Raw genomic sequence first — 23,410 nt, 5'->3', positions numbered from 1 at the left:
AAATTTCACATTTTCCACATATTTCCTCATATTTGAAATGATGCAGCGGTTTGTGTGTATTGTCGGTGTAATAATGTGTTTAGGACTAAATACTTTACTAGATTGGATTTCCTGGACCTTAGCTTAATTTACATATCCTATTTTTTGTCTGCTATCGTTGCCCTTTTTGTTTATAGATGAGTTGTGTCAATTTTGTAATCGTTTGTTTGTTCTGCAATGGTCTCACAAAGGTGTTGACTCTTTAAGGGATTAAATAATTAATTTTGGAGCCATATTAAAGAAGAACAAATAATTATTTTTGATTTCTCAATGAGGATTTTTCATAAAATGTCAAACTATTGTAAAAAAATAAAAATACCAAAAAAATTATAACCTTCTCCTCCCAACTTCACATTTTACGTCATAACTTGAAATAATGTACAACAGCAGCAAATGCTCACATCTGAGATGTCAAAAACTAAAGATTAAGCATTTGCTTAATAAATGTATTAGAAAAATGTACTGATAATCAGAATTGTTGTTAATTGGTTTTCAAATAATTTCAGTAGTGATCAAGGACTCAGTGAGCTTTACAAGATTAATCTGTTTCTGTCCCTCACTCTCTGCCGGTCTTCTTCCACCTTCCTCTTCCCTTCCCTCTCCTAATCCCTCCGTCTTTCTCCCTCCGTCTCTTTGAGCCTTGGGGGAGCATCCAGAAGCAAACTAATTTCCCGTCCCCGAAGCCTCGCTGCTCTCATCGAGCCCGTCTCCCTCCTCCTTGTCAATCTTTCACCCTAATCTCCATAATGCAGTCTCTGGCAGGAGCTGCTGTGTGTGCTTTGTCCAGGGTTGGGCTCTGGGATGATGAGCAGGTACACAGGCACTCTTTCTACTGGTAATTGCAGCCAAGGCAGACGGAGCACAGCATGGGGGGCAAGGCCTATACACACACACACACACACACACACACACACACACACACACACACACACACACACACACACACACACACACACACACACACACACACACACACACACACACACACACGCACACACACACAGACGCACGCACACACACACACACAGACGCATTCACTCACTCACTGTGTTTTGATAAGTAAGTAAATAAATAGTTCTCATTTACATTTTTAAAGAAACTAGCAGAAATAATATCTCCCTTCCCTATTTATCTATTAATTTGTCATTACTTTAGTGGTTCTCAACTGGTGGGTAGGGTCGCAGGGTCATGTTTAATAGGCCATGGATGTGTGCATGAAAAATCAAAAGTTGAGAGTAAAAAAAAGTTTTGTTTTTTTCTTTTGACATATACAGAACTTCTGCTGCTGTGCTTTTATTTTGAAGGATCTAGTTTCCCATGACAGCAGTATGCAGTAGCCATTTGCTACCAAAACACTATCACAACCATAGATAGCTTTCTTTTGAGCATTTGTAAACAGGATTAGCATTAAAAAATGTCTGTCTTTTTATTTTATAAAGTTCAATTTAGATTATTGAAGCTCAATGAGTATCACCAGTTTAAATTAGTTTGAAAAGCTTATAGTAGAATAGCCTACTATAAAGTATTTTTATTTTATTGTGATTTTATTTGACTTTTTGCACCTTTTTGCACCTTTGTTGCACGTTTTGTTTTGAGCAGTGCATAAGAGTATTGTGTATTACTGCAGTGTTTTTTGTGACCCTTAATGACTAAGGGCCTGATTTACTAAAAATTTCCGTGTGTAAAATCCCATGCAAACGCCACACCACCCGCAAACAAATATCCAAGCAGATTTACTAACGACGTGCAGTGAGGATTGCGTCTTTCAAATGTGCAATTTAACACGTCCCTTTTGCGTGTTTGCCAGCATGCATGTGTAATATTGGGTGTTATTGAATGAACTGAAAGATGATTGGCAACAACAAGGAGGAGCCAGGCAATACCAGCAATTAAAAAACATCTCACGACTCAGCATTGTCCTGCCTCTGGGCCGTTCCAACGTATCGCTGCTTGGATATCCCACCCAGTCCCATTATTCAGGTGTGCTGTCATAGGTGCTGAATGTGTCCCGCAGAATTCACAGGTATGCTATAGGCTCCATAAGGTTCACGAGCACTCGCGAGGCACTGAATGAACCAACCCTTAGTTATTCTGTTATAGGCCAAGGCTGCTGGGGGACCTCGTTACATGCTGAGCTTCTTTTCTTTCCTCCTACTCTTTAACTGACTCATACCTCACCATCCTTTTCTCTCCCATAGTTTCTTATTATTATCTGTTGTCTCTCCATTCAGTTCCCTCGCTCGCGTAGTTTCTGTTCTTTCTTTTGCAGATGTCCCGTCATGGAGCTGCATGTCTCTGCCCTGCGCTTGTCGTCTCCACCAATAGTTCTTCTCTTGTATCTCTATGCTGTCCTTTTCTCTCTCTGCTCTCCTCTCACCCCAACTGGTCTGGTTCTGTCGGAGGTTTCTTCCTGTTAAGAGGGAGTTTTTCCTTCCCTCTGTTGGAGGTTTTTCTCCCTTAAAGAGGAGGGTTTTTTTTTCCCTCCCAGCTTATGTGGGAATTGTTGAATTGTTGGGTTTCTCTATAATATTGGAAAGTCTTGCTGTAAGGACTTTAATGTGTTAAGTGCCATAAAATAACCTGTGTTGTGATTTGGCGCTATATAATTAAAATTGAATTGAATTGAATTGAATTGAATTGAATTGAATTGAATTGAATTGAATTGAATTGAATTGAATTGAATTGAATTGAATTGAATTGGACCTGTTGATTGGTGTTTGTTGGAGGATCTCATCCACCGTCCCTCCTGTTTTATTTGCAGACGTTTTATTATTAACCTTTTTTTTCGCCTTTTAGTTTTTCCCACAGTATTGACTTTCTTGCTAATAATCTCCTATATAGTGTTTTATTCTTGTTATATTTCTTAATTTTAATGGGATCAGATTTATTTTTTCCTTTTGCAGTCATTCTATGTTTTTCATGGCTGGAATCACTTCCAAACCCTTCATTTAAATACAGCGATTTGCACCTGATTTCAATGACGCAATTACTCAGTAAATCACCTGCAAAACAGCAAAAAAAATTGCAAACTTTTGGAAGGAACACACAATTTAGTACCATTTATTTGAGATCCTTATAAATCATGGCCCTAAGGGGAACTTATTTGAGAACCACTGCTTTAAGGAACTTACATTTTTCTTGTCCCATCATAGTACACACTCAAAATACGGTTAGTATTCCCTTAAGTGGGGAACATTTTACCTTTACTACAACATCAGGCAGTCCACCACCTTGGCCACAGAAGGGGCTATGCATCATTGCTACCTGCTACGATGCACCTGCAGAGAAATAAATGAATAGAAGCTGAGGAGGGAATCCGTTTAGTGGCTGCCGCGGGGGGGGGGGCGGTTTATAGCACCTGGCAAGCTACCCAAACACCACACAATAAGGACCCCGGCTGCTAGCTCTTTATCAGCGGTATCGAATTACCCTGTGCCATGCTGGACACAAGCTACACCCACAGGTAAAAACACAATCATTGTGAACAACCAAGAGGGACCAGAGGTGAGAGATAGGTGAGAACACGAAATCTGATAGAGTCATGGGAGGAAAGAATGAGAAAATGAACATCTTGACCACATGATGAACAATCTGGCAGAGGGAGGGGGAGGAACAGAAGGAAGAAGGTGGATTAATAGGATCTGTAAAATTTAAGTGGGCCAGAGCATCTTGCCAATATCAGTCTGTCGCCATCACACACCAATGTGTTGCTACAACTTTCTACAATACGTGCCGTGGGTAATGAAAGGGCATGCCATCCATTCAGTCTAATTTCCATTTTACAGCCCTTTGATAGGAGGAATCAGAGAGCACTGGCTCCAGCAGAGACTTTATGGCCCTCGGCTTCACTGTGTGTGTGTGTGTGTGTGTGTGTGTGTGTGTGTGTGTGTGTGTGTGTGTGTGTGTGTGTGTGTGTGTGTGTGTGTGTGTGTGTGTGTGTGCGTGCGTGCGTGCGTGCGTGCGTGCGTGTGTCCTCCACCACTTTGATGTGTTCCTGTTGATGAACTGGGCCGTATAAAAAGCAATGACAAATTTAATGGCTTCCATAGACAGTGCTGTCAAAGGTCTGATAGAGTGAAGTGTGGATATTTCCGCTTTTACAGTCGTGCATATCTGACTCAGTAACTTTTTGGTTTTGTGGCAAGTGATAATGCTGCATTTACTGTATGTGCTCGACTGAACCCGCTGGACGGATAAAGGTTGTGGAGTCTTTGTGTCATTGTACTAATACTGTCTCGACTTTGTTTTTTAAGTGTGTGTGTTTATATGTGTTTGTTCTGCTACACTTTACATCCTGTAGAGAAGACAGGTTTTTATTTGGTTTTTGATTTGCGTCTCTACAGATCCACAATGGGAACATTTACAATTTTCTCCGCAGAGGTGAGAGGTCAGAGCCAGCCTAACACTTCAATAAAGTTGATATCTGCTGATTCACATGCAAGTTTGTCCCAATTCTGTGCACCCTACACATTCTATAAACTATACAAAATGCACTAATTCTGGCAAAGGGAATACCACAATTTTAAATAGAAAATAATAATAATCAAGAGAAACCTGCATGTCGGAAATCTAACTGACTTAAAGTCTAATCTAAAAGACTTACAGAATGATACGTCTTATCTGCTGACATAGTGCAACATCACACTCATGTTCACATAGCAGAGATCTCCAGCTTGGCTGTTAGAATCCGAGCCAAACCCTGATGACTGCCTGGTACTTCTGTCACTGAACACATGGTCCATTAACACTGGTAGGCTGCAAATAACTGGCAGAGCTTCTATTTTCTGTCTGGGCCTACTAATACTACAAATATCTCTCTTCTTCTTACTTAATACCAATGATGACAGTGCACAACAACAACAAAATACAGCTAAAATACATCCATATATCTGCAATCTGTCTGTTTTTTGTTTAGTTTGTTCATTATTTTTGGTATGAGGCCCTGTTCTAAACAAATACAGAGGAATAATGTTATGTGACACACTCTGCAATTGGGTAACTCTCATGATTTAATCATGGTTTTTGAAAAGCTGCTTATTTCTGATGATCCTGCAAAGCTACCTGGACACCCTGCACTCTGAATGTCAAATGTCTCCTAAAATAATAAAATACTGAGACACTGTTTACAAAGGTTTGGAAAATTATCATCAATTTGAGAGAGAATACGGCCTTATTACATGATCAAAAGTGCATGCTGAAAAGCACATTTTAATTTGTGCACAATAAGTGTGATTTATGAGCTGAGTGGGTTTGGCTTTCAGCTCCATATGTGAGTAATCCCTGTGCAATGAAGACTAAAATGATTGAGGACGGACTCCCTTTTTTGGGATTTTCTTCTTTTTTCATGCCAGTTATTCCTCCGTGAATGTACCTGTCCATCACGGCTGCGCCTGTGGGGCCTCAGGAGGGGGAGGAATTGGAGGAGGAGAAATAATGAGAGCTCACAGCGGCTGCAATGAATTCAGAGACTCTTGCTCTGTGGGGGCTCTTCCTATTTATCCCCTGGCTTTGGTTCTACTGCGCTGCAAAGGCGCCACCCGAACAACGGGGACACGCCCTCCGGTGACCAATGACTCACAATCCAAGAGAGGCGAGAGAGGGTTGTGATCGCACCTCAGCAGACTTTTGGGCACTCAACGCAGTCCAACAGAGAGCTGAGGAACTTCAAAGAGCCAAACCGAGAACTGAGCTCGGGCCAACTTGCATTGTCTCAGTCTGTCAGTTTCTCTAGCAGCACGTAGTCAGATTCCCTGCCACCCAAAACAAAAGAGGCCAATTATTTCCACAATAGGACTCAGACTGTACAGAACTTTAATAGTTCAGGCGATGCTTTTTTTTATATCGCTCATCACTTTTTGCTTTTTCTTCTCTCTTACTGCTGATGGATTGAAATCACAGTGTTGCCTAATGCTGTCAGAGGGGAAATGGTTGCAAAATAAAATGGAAGGGAGAAAAATAAATGAAGACAGAGCACTTAGTCCAAGTAAAATGTTTCCACTGATGTAGGCAGATGCTGCGTCTTCAGTGTGAACAGTAGAATTTCTGTGAGGCAATAATGACTTAAAATCTCATTTAACAAGAACACACATCATAATCTCATTGTTATGACACCTTTACTTTGTAATTATGGAAAAAGGAAGCATGATTGACAGTTAGTGTGATGTGAGTTACTATTCATTGCAATTCCTGCATAGATTTATGACATGTTTTTTTTTCAAAATGTTAAGATGGCGTGTCATTTTACAAATTCATGTCCAGTTTTAACTGTAACGTGCCTCCACACAGTGGGACATTCGTGTGTGACAAAAAAAAAAAAAATTATAGAGCAAGAAACAGCTGGAGGCACCCCAGATGGCACTTAGATTTCACTCAAAAGACATATTTCAGGTCATCTGGACCACAAGCTTCTTCTCATCCATCACGCATACCACGCTCCACTGAGGACTGTTTGGGCAGTCGATGCCACCATCGCTCCATCACATCTTCTGTTGTTGCTGCGAGTGTGAGCTCAGACACCTAGCGACGGCACAACTGACCTTCCCACAGTCGGCATCCCTGAGCCGTATCCCGGACGACAACCTATTGCTCAGCAACCACCTGTTTCCGCAGCTAACACGCTAACAAGCTGCAGGAATAATGAGGTTGCGGGAGAGGAGCATTGGAGGGGGTCTAAACACAGGAAGGGGGAGGAAGTTCCTATTTATAATTCATGTCAGGAGAAATATCATCAGCACTGTGGCATTTGGAATGAATTATTGATTGTGTCTTGGAAGCTTTATGTAAAAACTTGCATTTGGGAGGGGGGGGGGGGTCCTGATGGACAGTCAGTAAAGTAAGAGGACACAGGGAGGTGAGAAGCAGCCTCAAAACTGTCAACCGGGGCAGGAGGGAGTATTTTCAGAGGTTAAGGAGATAAATTATCTCTTAGGGGAGCTCTGGTGTAATTTTAGGCTGCAGTAAAAGAGGAACTTTGATCTTTAATGTAAGCAAAAGTAGAGATATCACAATGTAAGGAAACATTTCTGCATCGCATTACTGATGCATTACCTATGATCAGTAATAATCCCTTCTAATGTTAGCAGAGGTGTTCTTTATTTCTGGTGATGAAGTGTTGTGGGAATCTCTTAAGTGAAGTGGCTTTAAAGGTAAAGTGCAAGTAAAAATTCACAAACAAACTCAACTTCCGAAAATGTTATGTCATGGATGGTTTGAGGTTTACACTGAACAATACTTTGATAAATATTTATAAAATTGTAGTAAATATTAGTGGATGAGCAAAGAAAATAGGCTACTGTGGTTTTAAATGAACACAACTAAAGCATTTGATGTGACACACACTGAAGTCAGAGATTTATTCGTTTTTTGCTCATTTTACCTTCATCATATTTAAATTAATACAAGGGTTCAAATATCTTGAACCGACACCCACTAACAAATCTAAACACGCAGCATTGTGCAATTAATCTCAAAGCACTTACTCCCTTCACAAGCACAAGGTAAAAGAGAACCATAGCTTCAAAAAAAAAAAAAAAAAAAAATGCTCTTGGGGCTTGACAGTGAAGTACTGCTGCTGAGGACATGGTCACTAATGGCAGAGGACACATTCAACTGAGCGGCTGACCCTGGCTGCTTGACCCTTAAACCTCCCTCCATCACTTACTGCACTTTCTCCAGCCTGAGTCTGACAGGGAAGGATCACTACCTTTTCTACAGTCGTGTGAGTCAATACCAACACCAACACACCCTGCATGTCTTCTGTCTCACACAGTGAATGGACATTGGATTCTCATATAATCCATCGTCAAACAAGGAATGAACATCCACAAATTCCTTCTGTGAAAAAGGACCCAGTTGATTGTTATCTGTGGTTACAGAACAAACATGCTCCATGAACGACTAATATGAAATAACTTTTCATGGTGTAGATTTGCCAAAACTTTTTTGGTACAACACAGGCTTTAGGTGTAGCAGCAAACTCTTGGACTCGAATTAACAAGTTCCAGAAAGACTAGAAGAACTATAGTACCACTAATATGCCAAACGAAGCTACTTCTGATTAGCCAACTTGCAGTATCTGAAAAATAACAACATACAGTTTGGCATGACTTCCTATGACATGCCACAAGCCTGTAAACACATTAAAAACCAACAAACAACAACAAAGAGCTTGATGAAAGTTTAACGTGTTTTACATGCTTGAGGGTGTTCATATTTTGGCAACAAATGAGCACGAGGCCGTGCCGGTCGTGTGGGACTGAGGTTAAAACATACTTCAGTAAATAGCATTCTGCCAGGCGGGTCGCCGGTGGTTGAGGCACGTTCCAGATGTTAGTAGCACTGGGCGTGGATGCTAAGCAACTAGCTATTTTCAGCCACAAAGCACAGAAAGGAAATGAAAGGAGCAGAGTTCAGCGTGTGCGGAATTCAGGGCAGCAAAGAGGGTAATCAAACACCGCCGACCAATGGCAATCACGCCGTCCCGACACAATAGTGGCTCGCCCCGCCGCTGGCTTAGTCTTATCACAACACACTCACAGTGAGAGTGGTGCGAGATGAATGAGTGGGGAAAGGAGGACTGTGAGGAAGAGGATGAGATGGATGGGAGAAGTGAAAAGGAAAGAAAAGCTGCTGGAAGGAAAAGAGCAGTTGGTACAAATTGAATCAGGGGATGTGTTTGTGCTGAGTTTCCTTCATGTTGCTGCTCTCCATCTGTTTGAAGGTGTATTCCGTGTATGAAATAAGATTGATTATTGGCTGCGATGCAAACCAAATTTCTGGGATGTCTTATTGTAAAATATGTGATTTCATACAGGAAAAATGCAGTCAGAATCAAGCACAAACTACAACTTCAGTTTCTGCAGACTGTTCTCTTTCCCAGGATGTCCAATACTGACGTTTTGTCAAAGCCGTTGGCGCCAGAGAGAAATGCATAAAATATGGGCACCATCGCCACCTGGGTCGGAGGACGTCATGTGACAGAGTCAAAATGATGTCCGCATATGAAAGTGGCTGGGGGTTGTTGAATGGAACAGACACAGGACTTTCACCAAGGAAACTGGTGTTCAAGTCAAAGAGAATTTATTTTAGGTAAAAAAAAGTTACTTACGCAAAGAAATATCTAACTGATGAAACATAGTAACTTATGTAGTAACAAACACAATGTTACTTACGTTAAGTTGTGTATTTTAACCTAAACCATGATTTTTTTTTTTTTTTTTTTTTTTTAAACCATAACCTTGAGGTTCATACAAGACACCTTGTGTGTATTTCTAAAACACAACCTGGCTGCAACAAAACATCAGTATTTGACGCTTTGGGAAACGACCTTGTTGCTCTCTTATTTTTTTCGGAGGACTACATTTACTATGAAGTGTAAAAGTTAATAAATACATATGCAAATCATTACTGTGAGCTTGTTGGAAAATGTGCCTCCCATCACCTGAATTCCCTCTGCAAAGTGATAGGCGTTCCTTATAAACAATTCCCATTCAAACGCAGCCCACCAATGAAAATCATTCACCTTGACATTGGACTATCAAGTCAATGAGCATCACTTTGGCACTTCACAAGTGAGTCAGTCATGACTCCAAGGCTGTTCGGGTGAGATAGAAACTGATGCGAGGCACTCCATCTGTATTTCAAACAAATGATGCTATTCCCTATAATGAAGATGGCAAATCTGTCAGAAAGCTTCCTTCCTTCACTGCTCTCCAGTCACAGATGGAAAATTACCAAACTGTTGATAGATGGTTAACAGGTGCAGGCTAATTATGCTAATCATGGCAACAGCCAAATAAACTGATTGCCATGTTCATTTAAGTGACAGCAATGTTCCTTTGGTGGCTAATTAAAATAGGTTGGGAGAAAGGAAACGAGGCGGCTGGGTTCGGATAGAGGGAAGTGTTTAAATAAAAGCGTTCTCTGGGGTCTACTGTAATAAGCTGTATTTCATTGGTTTAATGATGTCATAATGAATTTCTAATGAAGGGGGATGGGTTAGGGCGTGAATAAGAGAAGTGTGGTGATATGTGCATGAAACCTTCCATTCAGTTTACTCCAGCGAAGCAGAGCTACACAGGGGAGCTGAAGCTAACACCGTATGTGGCATAAGGTAGATGAAATGAGTTAAGTAATGAAAATAAAAATCAGTAGAGGACATCGAGTGGGGTTGTGCGCTCCATCTGTTTCAATACTAGCCCCAATGGAAAGGGTAGTGGGGGGAGGTTTTGAAGGCGCAATTACTTTTTATCAGCATTGGGCCCCATTGTCCCCAGCCTCCTTTTGCCTGCGACCTGGGAAAAGGCATCATTAGAGGAAGAGATGGCGACCACAGGCCAGGGGAGATGAACTCTTGACCCCCTGGTAGCCACTGTGGAGGTATGAAGGGTGGATAGGGGCTGATTCATGTTTACAGAAGTAGCTGCTATCCAAATTTATTTATTTTTTAAATCCTCCATTCCTTCCTCTCCCGATAGCTCTCTGTTTTAATTCCACTCTCATCTCATAGCTTTCACTTATTCTAACTTACAGTTCAGGCTGCATGTTTGCAAACACACCATTTGTTTTTAAATGTACAGGAGTGCTACAAGGTACATACTGGGTGCTCCACCATTTCTTTTCGTAAAAAATATTTCCTTTCCTTTTTTTTCCTTTTACTTTGTCACAAGCAGTAAATATTTGAAGAAACAACACCAATTCAGAGACCAGATTTTCTGGTGTTCATATATGACTAAATAACAGAAACATATTGGATAAAATAAATGTTGTGTTATTCAAGTGATTTTTAAACTGGTAAAACCGCCTTTGTGTACTGTCACGCTGTCACCAGAAATTTCAGAATTCAAATTACAGTCCAAGTGAAGAAAACTTTTGGATGCAATGAAGCAAACGCTGCCAGATGAGGTGTCTTTGAAGGATAAATCAAACAAGTTGCATCCAACATGAGTGTACACAGTACCACTCTCTACTATTTATACAATGAATGGTAAAGCTGAAAACGTAAGAAGCTTAATGTTGAACGTTTAGCCTGGACTAAAGAAAAGAAACAGAAATATTTAGATCCAGAGTCCGATCAATAGATTTATTTTGTCAGTTGTACATAGAAACTAATATTGATCCGTGTGTGTTGTGACGGTTTTTCTCCTTTATGTAATGTGAAAACAAAGGAGTAAAAGAAGAATGATATGGAAAGAAGATATGAATGATACTGCACTGCTATATATATATGACGGAAGTTATAACTACCATTCTTTGCTATCGGATGCGCAAACAAAGAAACGTTTGTGTCAAAGTGACAAAATAGCACATCCAGTGATGAGCTGCAAAGGAACAGGACTGAAGACACAAACTGCAAGAATAAAACAGGCCCATTTATCTTCCGTTTATGAGGCATTCTCGCTATTTAAATGTATACCACATTAGTAGGGATCTACTCAATTCAATATATTATAATGTGATGTTTGGCCTTAATGGAAAATCAATGGTGAGACAAGCCCGCCACCACTGAGACCATACAAAAGCAATTTCTAAATTGACATATGGAGGGCCCGTGTGATTGATTCTGACTGGTGTTGGATTTTAATACCATTCACTGCAAGCTCATTGACTCTCAGACATCGTCTTGTGGTTTATCTACAAACTGTCAAAAGAGTCCTTGTCTCCTTTTTCTTCTCACTCTCCTTCTTTCTTTATTTTTTCTCATTCGTTCTTTAGACCTTCTTCTTAGCGGGAAGACTGGTTGTGTGGCATTGGATTAGATATGTTTTATAAATGAATAAATTACTTTCCGCAAATACATCCTTATTGTAATCGATCACCGGAGATATAATACAGTTTATTCACATCTCACCTCTACACAGTAATATCCAAGCCTTAGTAAAAATACTACATTTTCAATCAAATGAAAAACTACAGTATTAACATTCCCAACGCACCAGTCCTGACACAACGGCATCAGCTGTCATCATCAATTTCATGACATCATACTATCCTTGCTGCTTGTTTCAACAGCCTTTTAGCTTAGAAACAAGTCGACCCCCCCCCCCCCACACACACACACACACACACACCTACACCCCACCCCGCTGTCTATAGCCGCACACAATGCAGTCAAGGGGATTTGAAAGTGAAGAGAAACAATTCATTTTCAGAAGCCCAACAGGGTCATGGATTATAAGCCAATCCCTTCCCCCTTCCTCTATAGCAGCTCCTTTTCCACACACATTGAAAAAAAAAAAAAAAAAAACATGTCACAACCCTGTGACCTCTTTTTCAGTGTTTTGCTTCAGTTTCATATGATTGTGTTTACCTACTTACTGTAAATTACATCGCCAACATGTACAACCATTAACCCAGAGACCTATTTCCACCCATCCATTTTCCACCACCTATCCATGTCTGGATCACACAGACAGAAAGCAGAGGAAAGTCACCAGATGTTATCCCGGGATACATCCACCAGCTGGGAGCATCCCAAGGCGTTCCCGGGCCAGGTGGAATGTATAAACCCGCCTGAGTTTTCTGGATCTATATGTCGGTACAGTCCAGATGTGCCCCACATCCCAAAGTAATCCTGATTAGATGCTTAACCACCTTAAAGTTTTTTTTCCTTTCAATAGTATATAAAAAGCACCAACACAGGCACTGATGACCTTAGCAGCCACTTCTCCAAGAAAGGCTCTGAACACAACCCATTCAAATTCTGTGTCCCTCATCTCCCCAAAGATAAAGTTTTAGAAAGACCTTTGTGAGCTGTGGCCTTATGACTACCTATTTAATAAATACAAAAATATCCTTGAATAGCCCATATAAACTCTCCATAAAGTTGATATGATGTGCAAATGAGTCAGCCACCTTTACTGCTGAGCCAACACACACATTCACACTGGAATAGTTCAATTTAACTCCAGTGACATGGAGATGAGGTTGCTGACCCTGAAGTGTGAACACCAAATGCTAATTTGAGCGCTCAACTTCCTTCTGACAGTTGATGGGGCTGACGGATTTGACAATGAACTGCCTTTAAACTCATGCAAAGCACATAGGCATGCTGTGCTTTCCTGTAGATGCACTCACACATGCGCTTATTATTCCATACACACAAGCTACATTGTAATGAGGGTAAAACAAGTAAGCAGACGTTCCCATCAAACAGCACCTCAAATACTTTTCATATCAATGACCATGTACAATGTATTTCAGTGTCAAAAAAGTTCAGAGTTCTTAACTCTAAAAAGTCAGCTTGTCTAACAACATCTAGTCATAAAAATACCATCTGGTGAATGTGACATAGCACTAAATGATATTACCAGGAACACAAGCAGCATCATGTCTCTAAGTACCCTGTCTAGTCAGACTGTAGCCTGTGGGCAGCGCTGTTTCTGAGCTGATTACGGTGTCAGTTCAAGCGCTAAGCATTTCAAAGACTAAAAAGTAGAACATCCATCCACGTGTCTAATGTTTAACTCACCTTGCCGAAGTCTCGGACATCAAAGAGGTCAAAGGGGTCAAACAGCTCACTGTTACGGAGGCCAAACTTGTCGTGACACACCTTGAGAAACGTCCGGATGTTCTTTAAACACAGGAACTGCAAAAGAGAGAAAGAAAAGAGACAGAAGAACATAAATATACACTCTGATTCATCTAACATGTTGGATTCATTCCAACGTTGTAACAGCATGATTAAACAAGCAGAATATTTGTCCACAAGTCTGTTTAATATTTCCTATCAATGCCACAAGCATTCTTGTAAATTTTTAATTTCCCGGTTGATGATGGCCAGCCTCTCCAATTCATCCCTTCCTGGTGTATAAGAGCTTATTCAGCACCAGAAGGTGAACAGGATGATTGCCGCCTGTGAGGGTGATGGGCTGCCTCTCTGATCCAGATAAGGAGAGGCGTGGAGGAGACTGTCTCCTGACATCAGAGAGCAGACGAGGCATCCTAAGACAAGCCCACCGGCGAAGATCTGCCCCTGGGTATAGGTGGTCCGTTTGCTCGAGAACCTGACCTCATTCGGAAATATTACAAATCTGCCAAACAGCGACCACGGAAACCCCTCTGAGAAAAAATTCTGAAGTTCAGGCATTCAGGGAAGGATTACAAATCATTAAAGTCAGGTATGCATGAGAAGGAACAAGAGCAGATCACTTCAGGGTAATTACAGAAAGTGACACAGAAGGTAAGAGGCTGCTAAGCAGTAAGTGCCTGTTTCAACATCCTGGCACCAGATGAATTTACTGCTCATACAATCACAAAAATAAGCATTCCCTTTCTTAGGGCTTTTTTACTCCTGAATGTCCGGAGTAAGGACCGACCCTCCCATTTTTGTTACATTGCATGTATTTGAGCCAGTTAGCTTTGGCTAAACATTGTCATTTTTCAAACACACCGAAGACAACATCCCATCATCATCTCTTACGTGGTCTGTATGTCACTTTACTAGACATTCATTGGCTTGTAGACAGCCGTGCGTCTGACGTCAGTGTTCGGTTGATCCAGCACCTTTTACACCTACTGTTTAGGTTCGTAACACACCGAAAAGTCCGAAGGTCCTGACCAAACAAGGTAGGCGTGAAAGCATCCTCTCTACTTTTAACACTACTTTCATTACGCTTTGTGACAAATCACCTTTATTTGTCATGTATCCATGTTTAAACCAACATCAATAATTATATTGTTTGACCCCCCAAAAAAAATCTATAAACCAGAGCTTGACTGACAAACTGCCCCAGTTGATATACCAGTCGTAATAAACACAGCAAATACCCGCTTTTTGAAACACTGCTGCAAAAACAAAGCACATGTAAACTGGAAGCTGAAGGCCCATATGGGGGTAGTGTAGAGTCCGAACCTGCAGCAGGCAAAAGAAAGCTCACAATAAACAGCATGATACTCTCCTGCTGCGAATATTGACGGCCTCAGTTCCTAAAATATGCTATCACACAGACAAACCTTGAGGGCTGGGGCGCAGACCAATAACTGCAGTATTGAAATATTAATGATAAGCATAACTGCCTCCCATCTCCCATCTTTCTCTGCGTGTGAAGAACACATTACTTCACATGCAAATCCAGATGCTGCTCAGATATGCCCTTTCAATTCCCCGTGTGCGAGTGATATGAACCGATGGCCGTGGAAGCAGAGTGAAGACACAAAAGAGATTTTAGCGAGAGAGTCTATGTGGAACAAAACCCTTGATTGCCTTGATTGTGCTGAAAGCTTTAACAACATGCTTCCTCGTTGTTGCATTAAACTAGTGAAACAGCCAGCGGCCTTGCAAGTCCCACTTCACGACGGGTTAATGTTAGTTTGCCTTCAAGGTACCAGTGGGTTTACAGGTAAAGTATTATGCTGCAGAACATCCTCATTTCCTGGGCATTGAGAAAGGCACATTGTTCTCATTTACACCGTACTGCAGCCTGAGGAGCCATATTGTTTCCCGTTGCTACAATTGACCACGGGAGACATCATCCGTATCAGCCTCGTCTACTAATTAGCTTTTACACTTTGAAAGAACACACACAAAATCAAGCCTTTGTTACCACTCCAGTAACGTTTCTGATAAAGAGCCCAGTTTCATCTGATATGGAGTCCTGGTATTTTATGATATTTCAGTCGGCCTTTCCTGCCCACACCTTGCTGACTCATTCTCATTCATGTGTGCACATGTGCTCAGTCACAGTGTCACGGGTGTGAACCCCATAAGACAATCCCACCCGCCAGTGAAAAGAAATGCAATTGGTTGGCTAGCCAACGTGACATTTGCAGTTCAGCGGCGAAGGTTATCGTTTCTGCAGATCCTCACGTGCTATGAGGGGGGAAAAAAAGCGTATTTTTCCAGCCCCAGATATGAAAAGGTAACATTTGCTGGAGTGGTTTGGAGACGAGACGAAGAGAGGGATATGGATCAGGAGGAGGGAAAGATGCGTCTGACATTCTAATGTATGTTTGGAGATAAGAGAGGCGGGGTGGGGGTAGGGAGAGATGCTATGATCTAAATTAGAAAAAAAAAATAATAATACACCATTTCTTGTGGAGTGGGGAGTGTGAGTGCACCGGGGAATAAACAGAAGATGGTCATCTCCTTAGGCTGAGGCTGCCCTCAGCACAATCAATCTGGAATTGCCTTACTGTTGTCTGCAACACATTCTGGGCCAGACACACAAAGTCCTCCATTTTTCACAGCATGGTGAGTGCATGTTGCGCACACAATAACAACACATAAATCATATCAAACTGACTGCGATGTAGATCAAATTTAAAGGTGAAAGGAATTTTCACATTCACACATCAAGCAGTTAACACTTCCACGAAGACTTTTTGTTGTTGACGTTTTCTTTCTGGCCATTAATTAACTGACTAAACAACATCACCATTATTTTTCTGGACCTCTGTGATTAGCATTGATCGTTAGTTTCTGACAGAAAATTCCTACTATGACATTAAAACAAGCTGCTGCTCAACGTCAAACATTTCAATCAAATAGATTTAACTTGCAAAGCAACAGCAGTTCTTTTTTAATAACATCTTGATATTTGGACAATATTCTTAATATATATACTGCAAATACAGTAATACATAAACACACATTTTTGTAATGGTCCTTTAAATGTGTTTTTAAAAATGATGATGGTGGAATATTTAACAGGGTGTTTTCCACACTCACACTAGTGCACTGAAACAGTAAACTTTAATTAAAATTTATATTTATAAATAATTATATATATTTTGAGAAAAAAATAACCCACAACTACAACAATTTCTAATTTATCAAACGCATATTTTACTACATTGAGTTCTGCAAAAACAAGTTTTTATACCAGTGCATATCAGCAAACATATGCTGATACGATACATCTGTGATAGGCCAATATCAGCCTATAGATTATAGTCGACCGATTCATGGGTTGAGCTGTATTTTTAATCTGTCATTTCTCCAGAATTTTGTGATTGCCATTTCCAACAACGAAACTCACTCCCACATGTGGTTTTATGACTGAAACGTTGCAATAAAAGGTGATTGCAAGTGAAGACAGCGTTCAGATGTCTGTCCTTTTTGGCAATTACTAGTCCTGTTCTGAGCACCTGATGCCTTTAAGGCTCCTTTAAGTCTGCAACACACTCCTTTCACATGACAAGAAAAAAAAAAAAAAAAAAAAAAAAAAATCATCCAGCTGAGGTGAAAGTACACGTCGTATTTTATGTAAATATCTTCCCACACAAAGCGGAAAAAAACGTGTTTAAAAAAGGCCTGCCTGTGTGTGTTTACCACATGCTTTGAGTGTTTGCCACTTGAAGCTACTATTGTGTTAACCCACTATGCATGCTCCAAAAAGTGTGCTTCACAGGGTGTTCAGACTTAAAAACAAAGGCAGTATTCATCAGAGTCAAGGCTCACTGTAAATATGACTAAATCAGGCCTTTTTATCATTATACCACAGAAAAAGAAAGACGTGAAGTTTGGGGAAAAAGAGAAGACGAATGAGGAAAAGGGAGAAATGAGGAAGTTAAATGGTGATCTCAGTTGTGCTATGGCAGCAAACCTCCACTGAAGCAACAGTTCCTGCTTTTGACAAAGAGCAAACAACTCTTAAAAGAAGCAGACTTGTTGTCGGGAAGGTAGGTAGAGAGGAGAGAGCGCAGAGAGAGAGGAGGAAGCAGGAAGGAGAGGAGCAGCAAAGAGGAAGGAGTCAGGTAACAAAGAGCCATCACATCCCTGACAAGCTCTTCTACCATATCATCACGCTACATCACACAGAGAATAATGCATTATTCCTGTGGGAGAGTGATCCTTATCGGCACACTCCTACATGCTCACATCTAAGGGGATACAAATTAGAGCTTCCTCCTAAAACCTGAACAACAGCAAATAAAATAAAAAATGGGATGCAGGGAAAGTGTGGGGAGACGTAGGATCAGGGAAGGAGGGAGAGGAGGGAGAGGAGGAAAAAGAAGGAGAGGTGGCTTGTTTTGCCAAAACCGTAAGTCTTTGGTGTTGGGGAAGAGGGGGAATGAGGAGGGGAACGCCGAGAGAGAGCACAACCTATGAGGTGGAATGTGGATATGATGCAAAGGTTGTTTTTTTGTTTTTGTTTTTTAAATGAGTGTCTGTTCAGTTCAAATGAAGAAGCAGTCAGTGACATCAGTGAAGGCGACCAAAACTCCGCTGAAGTAAAAAAAAAAAAAAACATTTTTAAAAAGTAAAAACATGATCAACCTCAAAATCACGTTTAACACAAACAATATAATGTGACAGTGAGGGGTAAACACGGAGAGAACAACTGGTTTAGGAAGTGAATGGTAAAAGGCAAAAGCCTGGCAAAAAAAAAAAAAAAAAAAAAAAGGCAAACATGTGATTGGTTGTTAGGTTGAGGGAGGGTTCAGGCATAGGCTGTGTGTTCCAATACACATAGCACCACCCTATTCAGTAGGCCAGAAAAACTTCAGTATGTCCCAATACAAAACATATTAATAAAAATTTTTTTAAAATCAAATCAATACATAGTATGTGACTTGCAGTATGCCAAAAATACCAGGATGTCCTACTGCATCTGGTTATTCTGCAGTATACAGGGAAACGTGCTTCTCTGGCTGTTCTGACCCACAAACACAGCAATCCTCTGCACAGCAGGAGACACGTCACATCGACTTTCGCCAACAAGTCTCTTGCTAATACTCCGCCCAGTTGCAATTCGCCAAAGGAAAAAAAAATAAGAGGCATTAAAAAGAACAGTAGCACTCGTTCCAAATCGCATCCTTTTTCCTTTTACTTAAAAGATTGTGTTACGGATCACAACGGGTATAACCAAGAGGGCCCGAGTTCGAGAAGCATTTTTTTTTTACTAAGTAGGATGTCCCAAATACAGCATGCAACAGTAAATGCTTTGTAAAGGTAGCTGCAGTACGAACAAATTTTTTTAAATAAAAAGTATGTGATTGGGAATGCAGCTAGAGTAAAGGACTGGTTGATTGACAGATAAACAGCTAATCACAGCAGCAGACAGTTTAGAAAGGATGTGTCTCCAGTTAATCCACTCTAGCACCAAAAAATAAAAAAGGTTGTTTATTATTCTTAGAAGCCGGGCCGTGTAAGCAGATATCACAGGTGCAGGACAGGTGGACACAAAAAGAAATGCAGAAAGCTGGTCAAACAAAACAATTTTATGAGTTCGGACATGATTCACAAGTATTAAGGCGTGGTTTGCAGATAGGACTCCAAATACAATATGATGCATTTGGCTCAGCTTCCCCTTATTTCCACATGGCAATGATATTACTTTCATATTATCTCGGGAAATAAACAGTTAGTTTTAATTTAATACCAGTTATTAAATAATCACAAGTGGAAAAGAACATCATTGTTGTCCATTCCAGATTCATTCTCTCAGGAGACGTGACTTTTAAGGAAGAGACATAATTAGCAAGTAGAACAATTAAAGCCAATAGAGGAGAGGAGAGGAGAGGAGAGGAGAGGAGAGGAGAGGAGAGGAGAGGAGAGGAGAGGAGAGGAGAGGAGAGGAGAGGAGAGAGAGAGGAGAGGAGAGGAGAGGAGAGGAGAGGAGAGGAGAGGAGAGGAGAGGAGAGGAGAGGAGAGGAGAGGAGAGGAGAGGAGAGGAGAGGAGAGGAGAGGAGAGGAGAGGAGAGGGTTTTTTATAACTGGCACACTGAGGTGAGTCAGAGAGATGATCAGATACTCAGACATCCAGTCAGAGAATTGGAGTCAATGAAAGAGACAGATGCCTGTCTGGGAACTGTGAGGCAGACAAATATTATTTCACACACACACACACACACACACACACACACACACACACACACACACACACACACACACACACACACACACACACACACACACACACACACACCCTCATGTTGTGTCTAAGGGCATTCCACACCTTCACAACAACAGGAAGAGAGCCCTCAGCAGGTGAGAGAACCGAAAGAAGCAGCTCACACGACCACAAGAGAGGCTGGCTGAGCCGTTTCCAACAGTCTCACGAGACACACACACACACATATAAAGAAGTACACACCACACGGGCAGGTAAAGGTGATGATGGCTCTCGTAAACTCAGTTAATGATGCCACAGCCAGAGAGATGAGTGCTGCCAGCTAAGGAGAGACGTACGCCTGGTAGTGATCAGCACCCTTTTCAAATATACCTCACTCTGCAGAAGATGTCCATTATAATAGTAATACCTCATTCAGTCTCCACACCTCTTCAACAGCCACAAAACCTTTGTGGTTGTATGCCTTTACTAAACTGCCACACTATAATTTACATCTGCGTCTGTCCAGACTCATAATATACTGTATGTAGTGAAATCTTTTCAGGAATTTAGCCATTACAGCTGATTCTAATTGAACACAAAGTTACATTTATAACAGTAAACAATGCTCCAAATATAGATTTTGCTGCAAATAAGCTACACATTTAAAACGCTGATTCTTTTTGCAGAACATTATGATATGCAATATCATCACTCCATCATTTTATCCTATTAGACATTTGTGTAAAATGTTGTCATAAGTAGTGTATGAATTCCTGAGTTATAGCCAGGAACAGGTTTTGTGAGATCAGCGTGACCTTTGAACACAAAAATTCTAATCAGTTCCTCCTTGACTCCAAGTGAACTTCTGTGCCAAATTTTAAGAAATCCCCTCAAAATGGTCCAAAGATATCACGACCATGTTATATTCTCGACCGTGATGGGGACAGACATAAGTATGTACAGACACACAGACAACTGGAAAACACAACACATCCACGGCTCTTTTCTGTCTTTATAATTAAAAAAAACAAAACAGCTTTGACATGAAGATAACCCACAGGCAATGCATGGCAGTGTCTACAACCAAAACCGTAAAAACAACCTGTCTCACCACCATCACAGCCTAAATCATTGAAAATGTAACTCAAGTCATCTTAAGAGTCTAAATGAGGCTTTAATTAATTTCATTTTAATAAATAGAACACCAAAACAGCAGTGGAATAACATTGCCCGGTTCACATTGTAGAAAACACCCAGAGTAATGTTCTTTTTTTTTCTATTACTGTTGAGATATTTACCAAAACAAAAATATGGTTGGGTAGCAAACTGAAAATTCTACTGCTTTTTTTCAAACATGCATGTTGCTATTTTTAGCTGATTGTTAATAATTTATGAAAATTTTGCAGCTCTTTTCAATATTTGTGGCAATTTTAATGTGAATCTTGCACGTTATATTTTTTTCCCCAGACATTTTTAATTAATAGCTAAAATAATTACAAAGATAATACATTGCTGGTTACCTTTATTAGAGTATTAGTCAGACATAATGTGGAACGTGAAATTGGATCAACTTGTAGTCTTTGAGCTTTAATTTTTATGTTCCACATGTCAACAGGTGTAACCAGGAACAAAGTCAGATTAAGCCCTCATTTCTGTCAATCTGCCACATTGTATCTATTCTGTTTGAAACACGCAAAACAAATCAATCCGGATGTTCTTCAAGAGCGAAGACTTCTTCGTCTGTGATCTTTGATTTCGCTCATTTGGAATCAATATCGGCTTTGATGAATATTTTACACCAGACAATTGTTCCTGAGAGTTGCCAGAGTGTCAAACATGTGATGTTTGGCAAAAGCAGGTAAATAATGTAAAAGAACGCGTATAACTTTATGTTTTAATAAATAATAGCTTTCTGCCAGGTGACATTCAGAGGGAATCGATGAGCACTGGGGCTCCTTTGCCCTGCTTCCAGGTCACCCAGATGTTAAAGTCAGTAAAGGAGAAAGGCCGTGCTCCTGCAAATTAGTGGAGGACACGGCATGAATAATGCATTGCAATAGTATGCAAATGTGTTAATCTTATCCCATTACCCCTAAAAGCCTGTAAGCGGGCAAGGATTGACCACAGTTTTAAATCTCGAACATCCCTTAGCAGTCGAGGCAGAACTGCTTCGTTAGTGAGGCCCACGTGGCTCATGTTAAAATATGGAAGTTAAATAGGCTAAGTACGTTTTGGGTTTTTTTCAGCGAGGTTAATCTCCATTACAAAAGGAGATAATTCAGCTCAGAGTATAGACTCTGGTGGGGAAAAAGTCACCAAGACTGTAGAGCACGTCTCCATAATTAAATCTATTCCACCTTCACCTTAACACTGGCTGCTCATAAAAACACAAGCAGCCGTGTAGGGCAGGCCTGAGATCAGAAGCACACAGCATGAGGAGCAGCGCATTAGTCGCACTGGTGTAACATGCCATCAGTAACATTCTCGCCACATGAACGCATTAGGTCATTCGTGAGAATAAAGAGGCAGTGAACCTGAAGTTGACTAAAAAAGGAAAGCCCTTCCTGGGAGAGAAAAGGTTTTGTATAGGAGAGAAAGAGAAGCTGCATGTCTTCAAGGTACTGCGCTTTCCTCTCTCTACTGACGCGGAAATGATCACAGTCAGGAACAAAGACTCTGCTCTCACGGATAATGGTCAGAAGGAGGAAAGGAGGCTGCTTTTAGGACTTGTGGGGATGTTTGAACATGCTAGGACGTCGTATTTACAGTTTATCATGTATCATTTTAATCGTTTTAGATTTTGTTTCAAAACTAATTCTATAGATGACGACTTGTAGTAACATAAAGAAACAGTGACACGCTGACAGGCAGTTGGACGGTCAACACCTTTGGCCCAGACTGATATACAGTGTGTTGACAACTACACGATGAATTGGCGTGAAATGTTGTAGACATCCATGGTGTCCAGAGGATGAAGGACTTCTCTGACTTTTCCCCAGTGCCACTGGTTGGTCAAAGTGTTCATTTATTATTTTTAAATATCTTGACATCACCAGGGTGGATTGGCACCAAATTTTGTACCGACATTAATGGTTCTCAGAGGATGAACCCCAATCACGTATTTACTTATTTTGTATTGCCATTACATTTTGTACACATATTCATGTCCTCCTGAGGATGAATCTTAATAACTTTGGTGATTCCCTGACCTTTTTCCCCCTGTGCCACTGGTTGGTCAAAGTTTTCACTTATTCTTCAAAATATCGAAACATCTATTGAGTGGATTGGTGCAAAACATTGTGCAGACGTTTGTGGCTCCCAGAGGATGAACCCTAAACACCTCAGTTACTGATTTGTCTTAACAACAGTTGGGTGGATTTGGGATGACCTCAAACATACATTCATATCACCCTCAGGACAAATCATATATACACATTCATGTCCTGTGCCGCCGCTGACATGTTAGCATTAGCATTGTGAGTCTGACAGAGTCGGTAGCATGGCCAGCTTTAGGCTTTTTTATAAAGTAATTGGCAAGTCCAATTTCTCCAGGGTTGTGAATATTTCATAATGACATCAAATGTGGACTTTTAGAG

The 23,410-nt window shown here is 40.8% G+C and overlaps 1 protein-coding gene across 7 annotated transcripts in view; it reads right to left on the bottom strand.

Moving 5' to 3' along the window:
- Positions 1–23,410, bottom strand: part of vav2 (vav 2 guanine nucleotide exchange factor) — a 211,894-nt gene that overhangs the window by 136,331 nt on the left and 52,153 nt on the right. For all 7 annotated transcript variants that reach the window (XM_069705143.1, XM_069705160.1, XM_069705187.1 and 4 more), the window contains exon 2: positions 13,508–13,624. In XM_069705143.1, the coding sequence (XP_069561244.1) occupies positions 13,508–13,624 (117 nt within the window). The remainder of the gene's footprint in view (positions 1–13,507; positions 13,625–23,410) is intronic.

This window comes from Brachyistius frenatus, unplaced genomic scaffold, assembly GCF_029030835.1.
Source record: "Brachyistius frenatus isolate BFR_SWC_R1_liver_20210118 unplaced genomic scaffold, ASM2903083v1 Contig_3, whole genome shotgun sequence".
Taxonomy (NCBI): Eukaryota; Metazoa; Chordata; class Actinopteri; family Embiotocidae; genus Brachyistius; species Brachyistius frenatus.
This window is presented reverse-complemented; position numbering and strand designations above follow the sequence as displayed.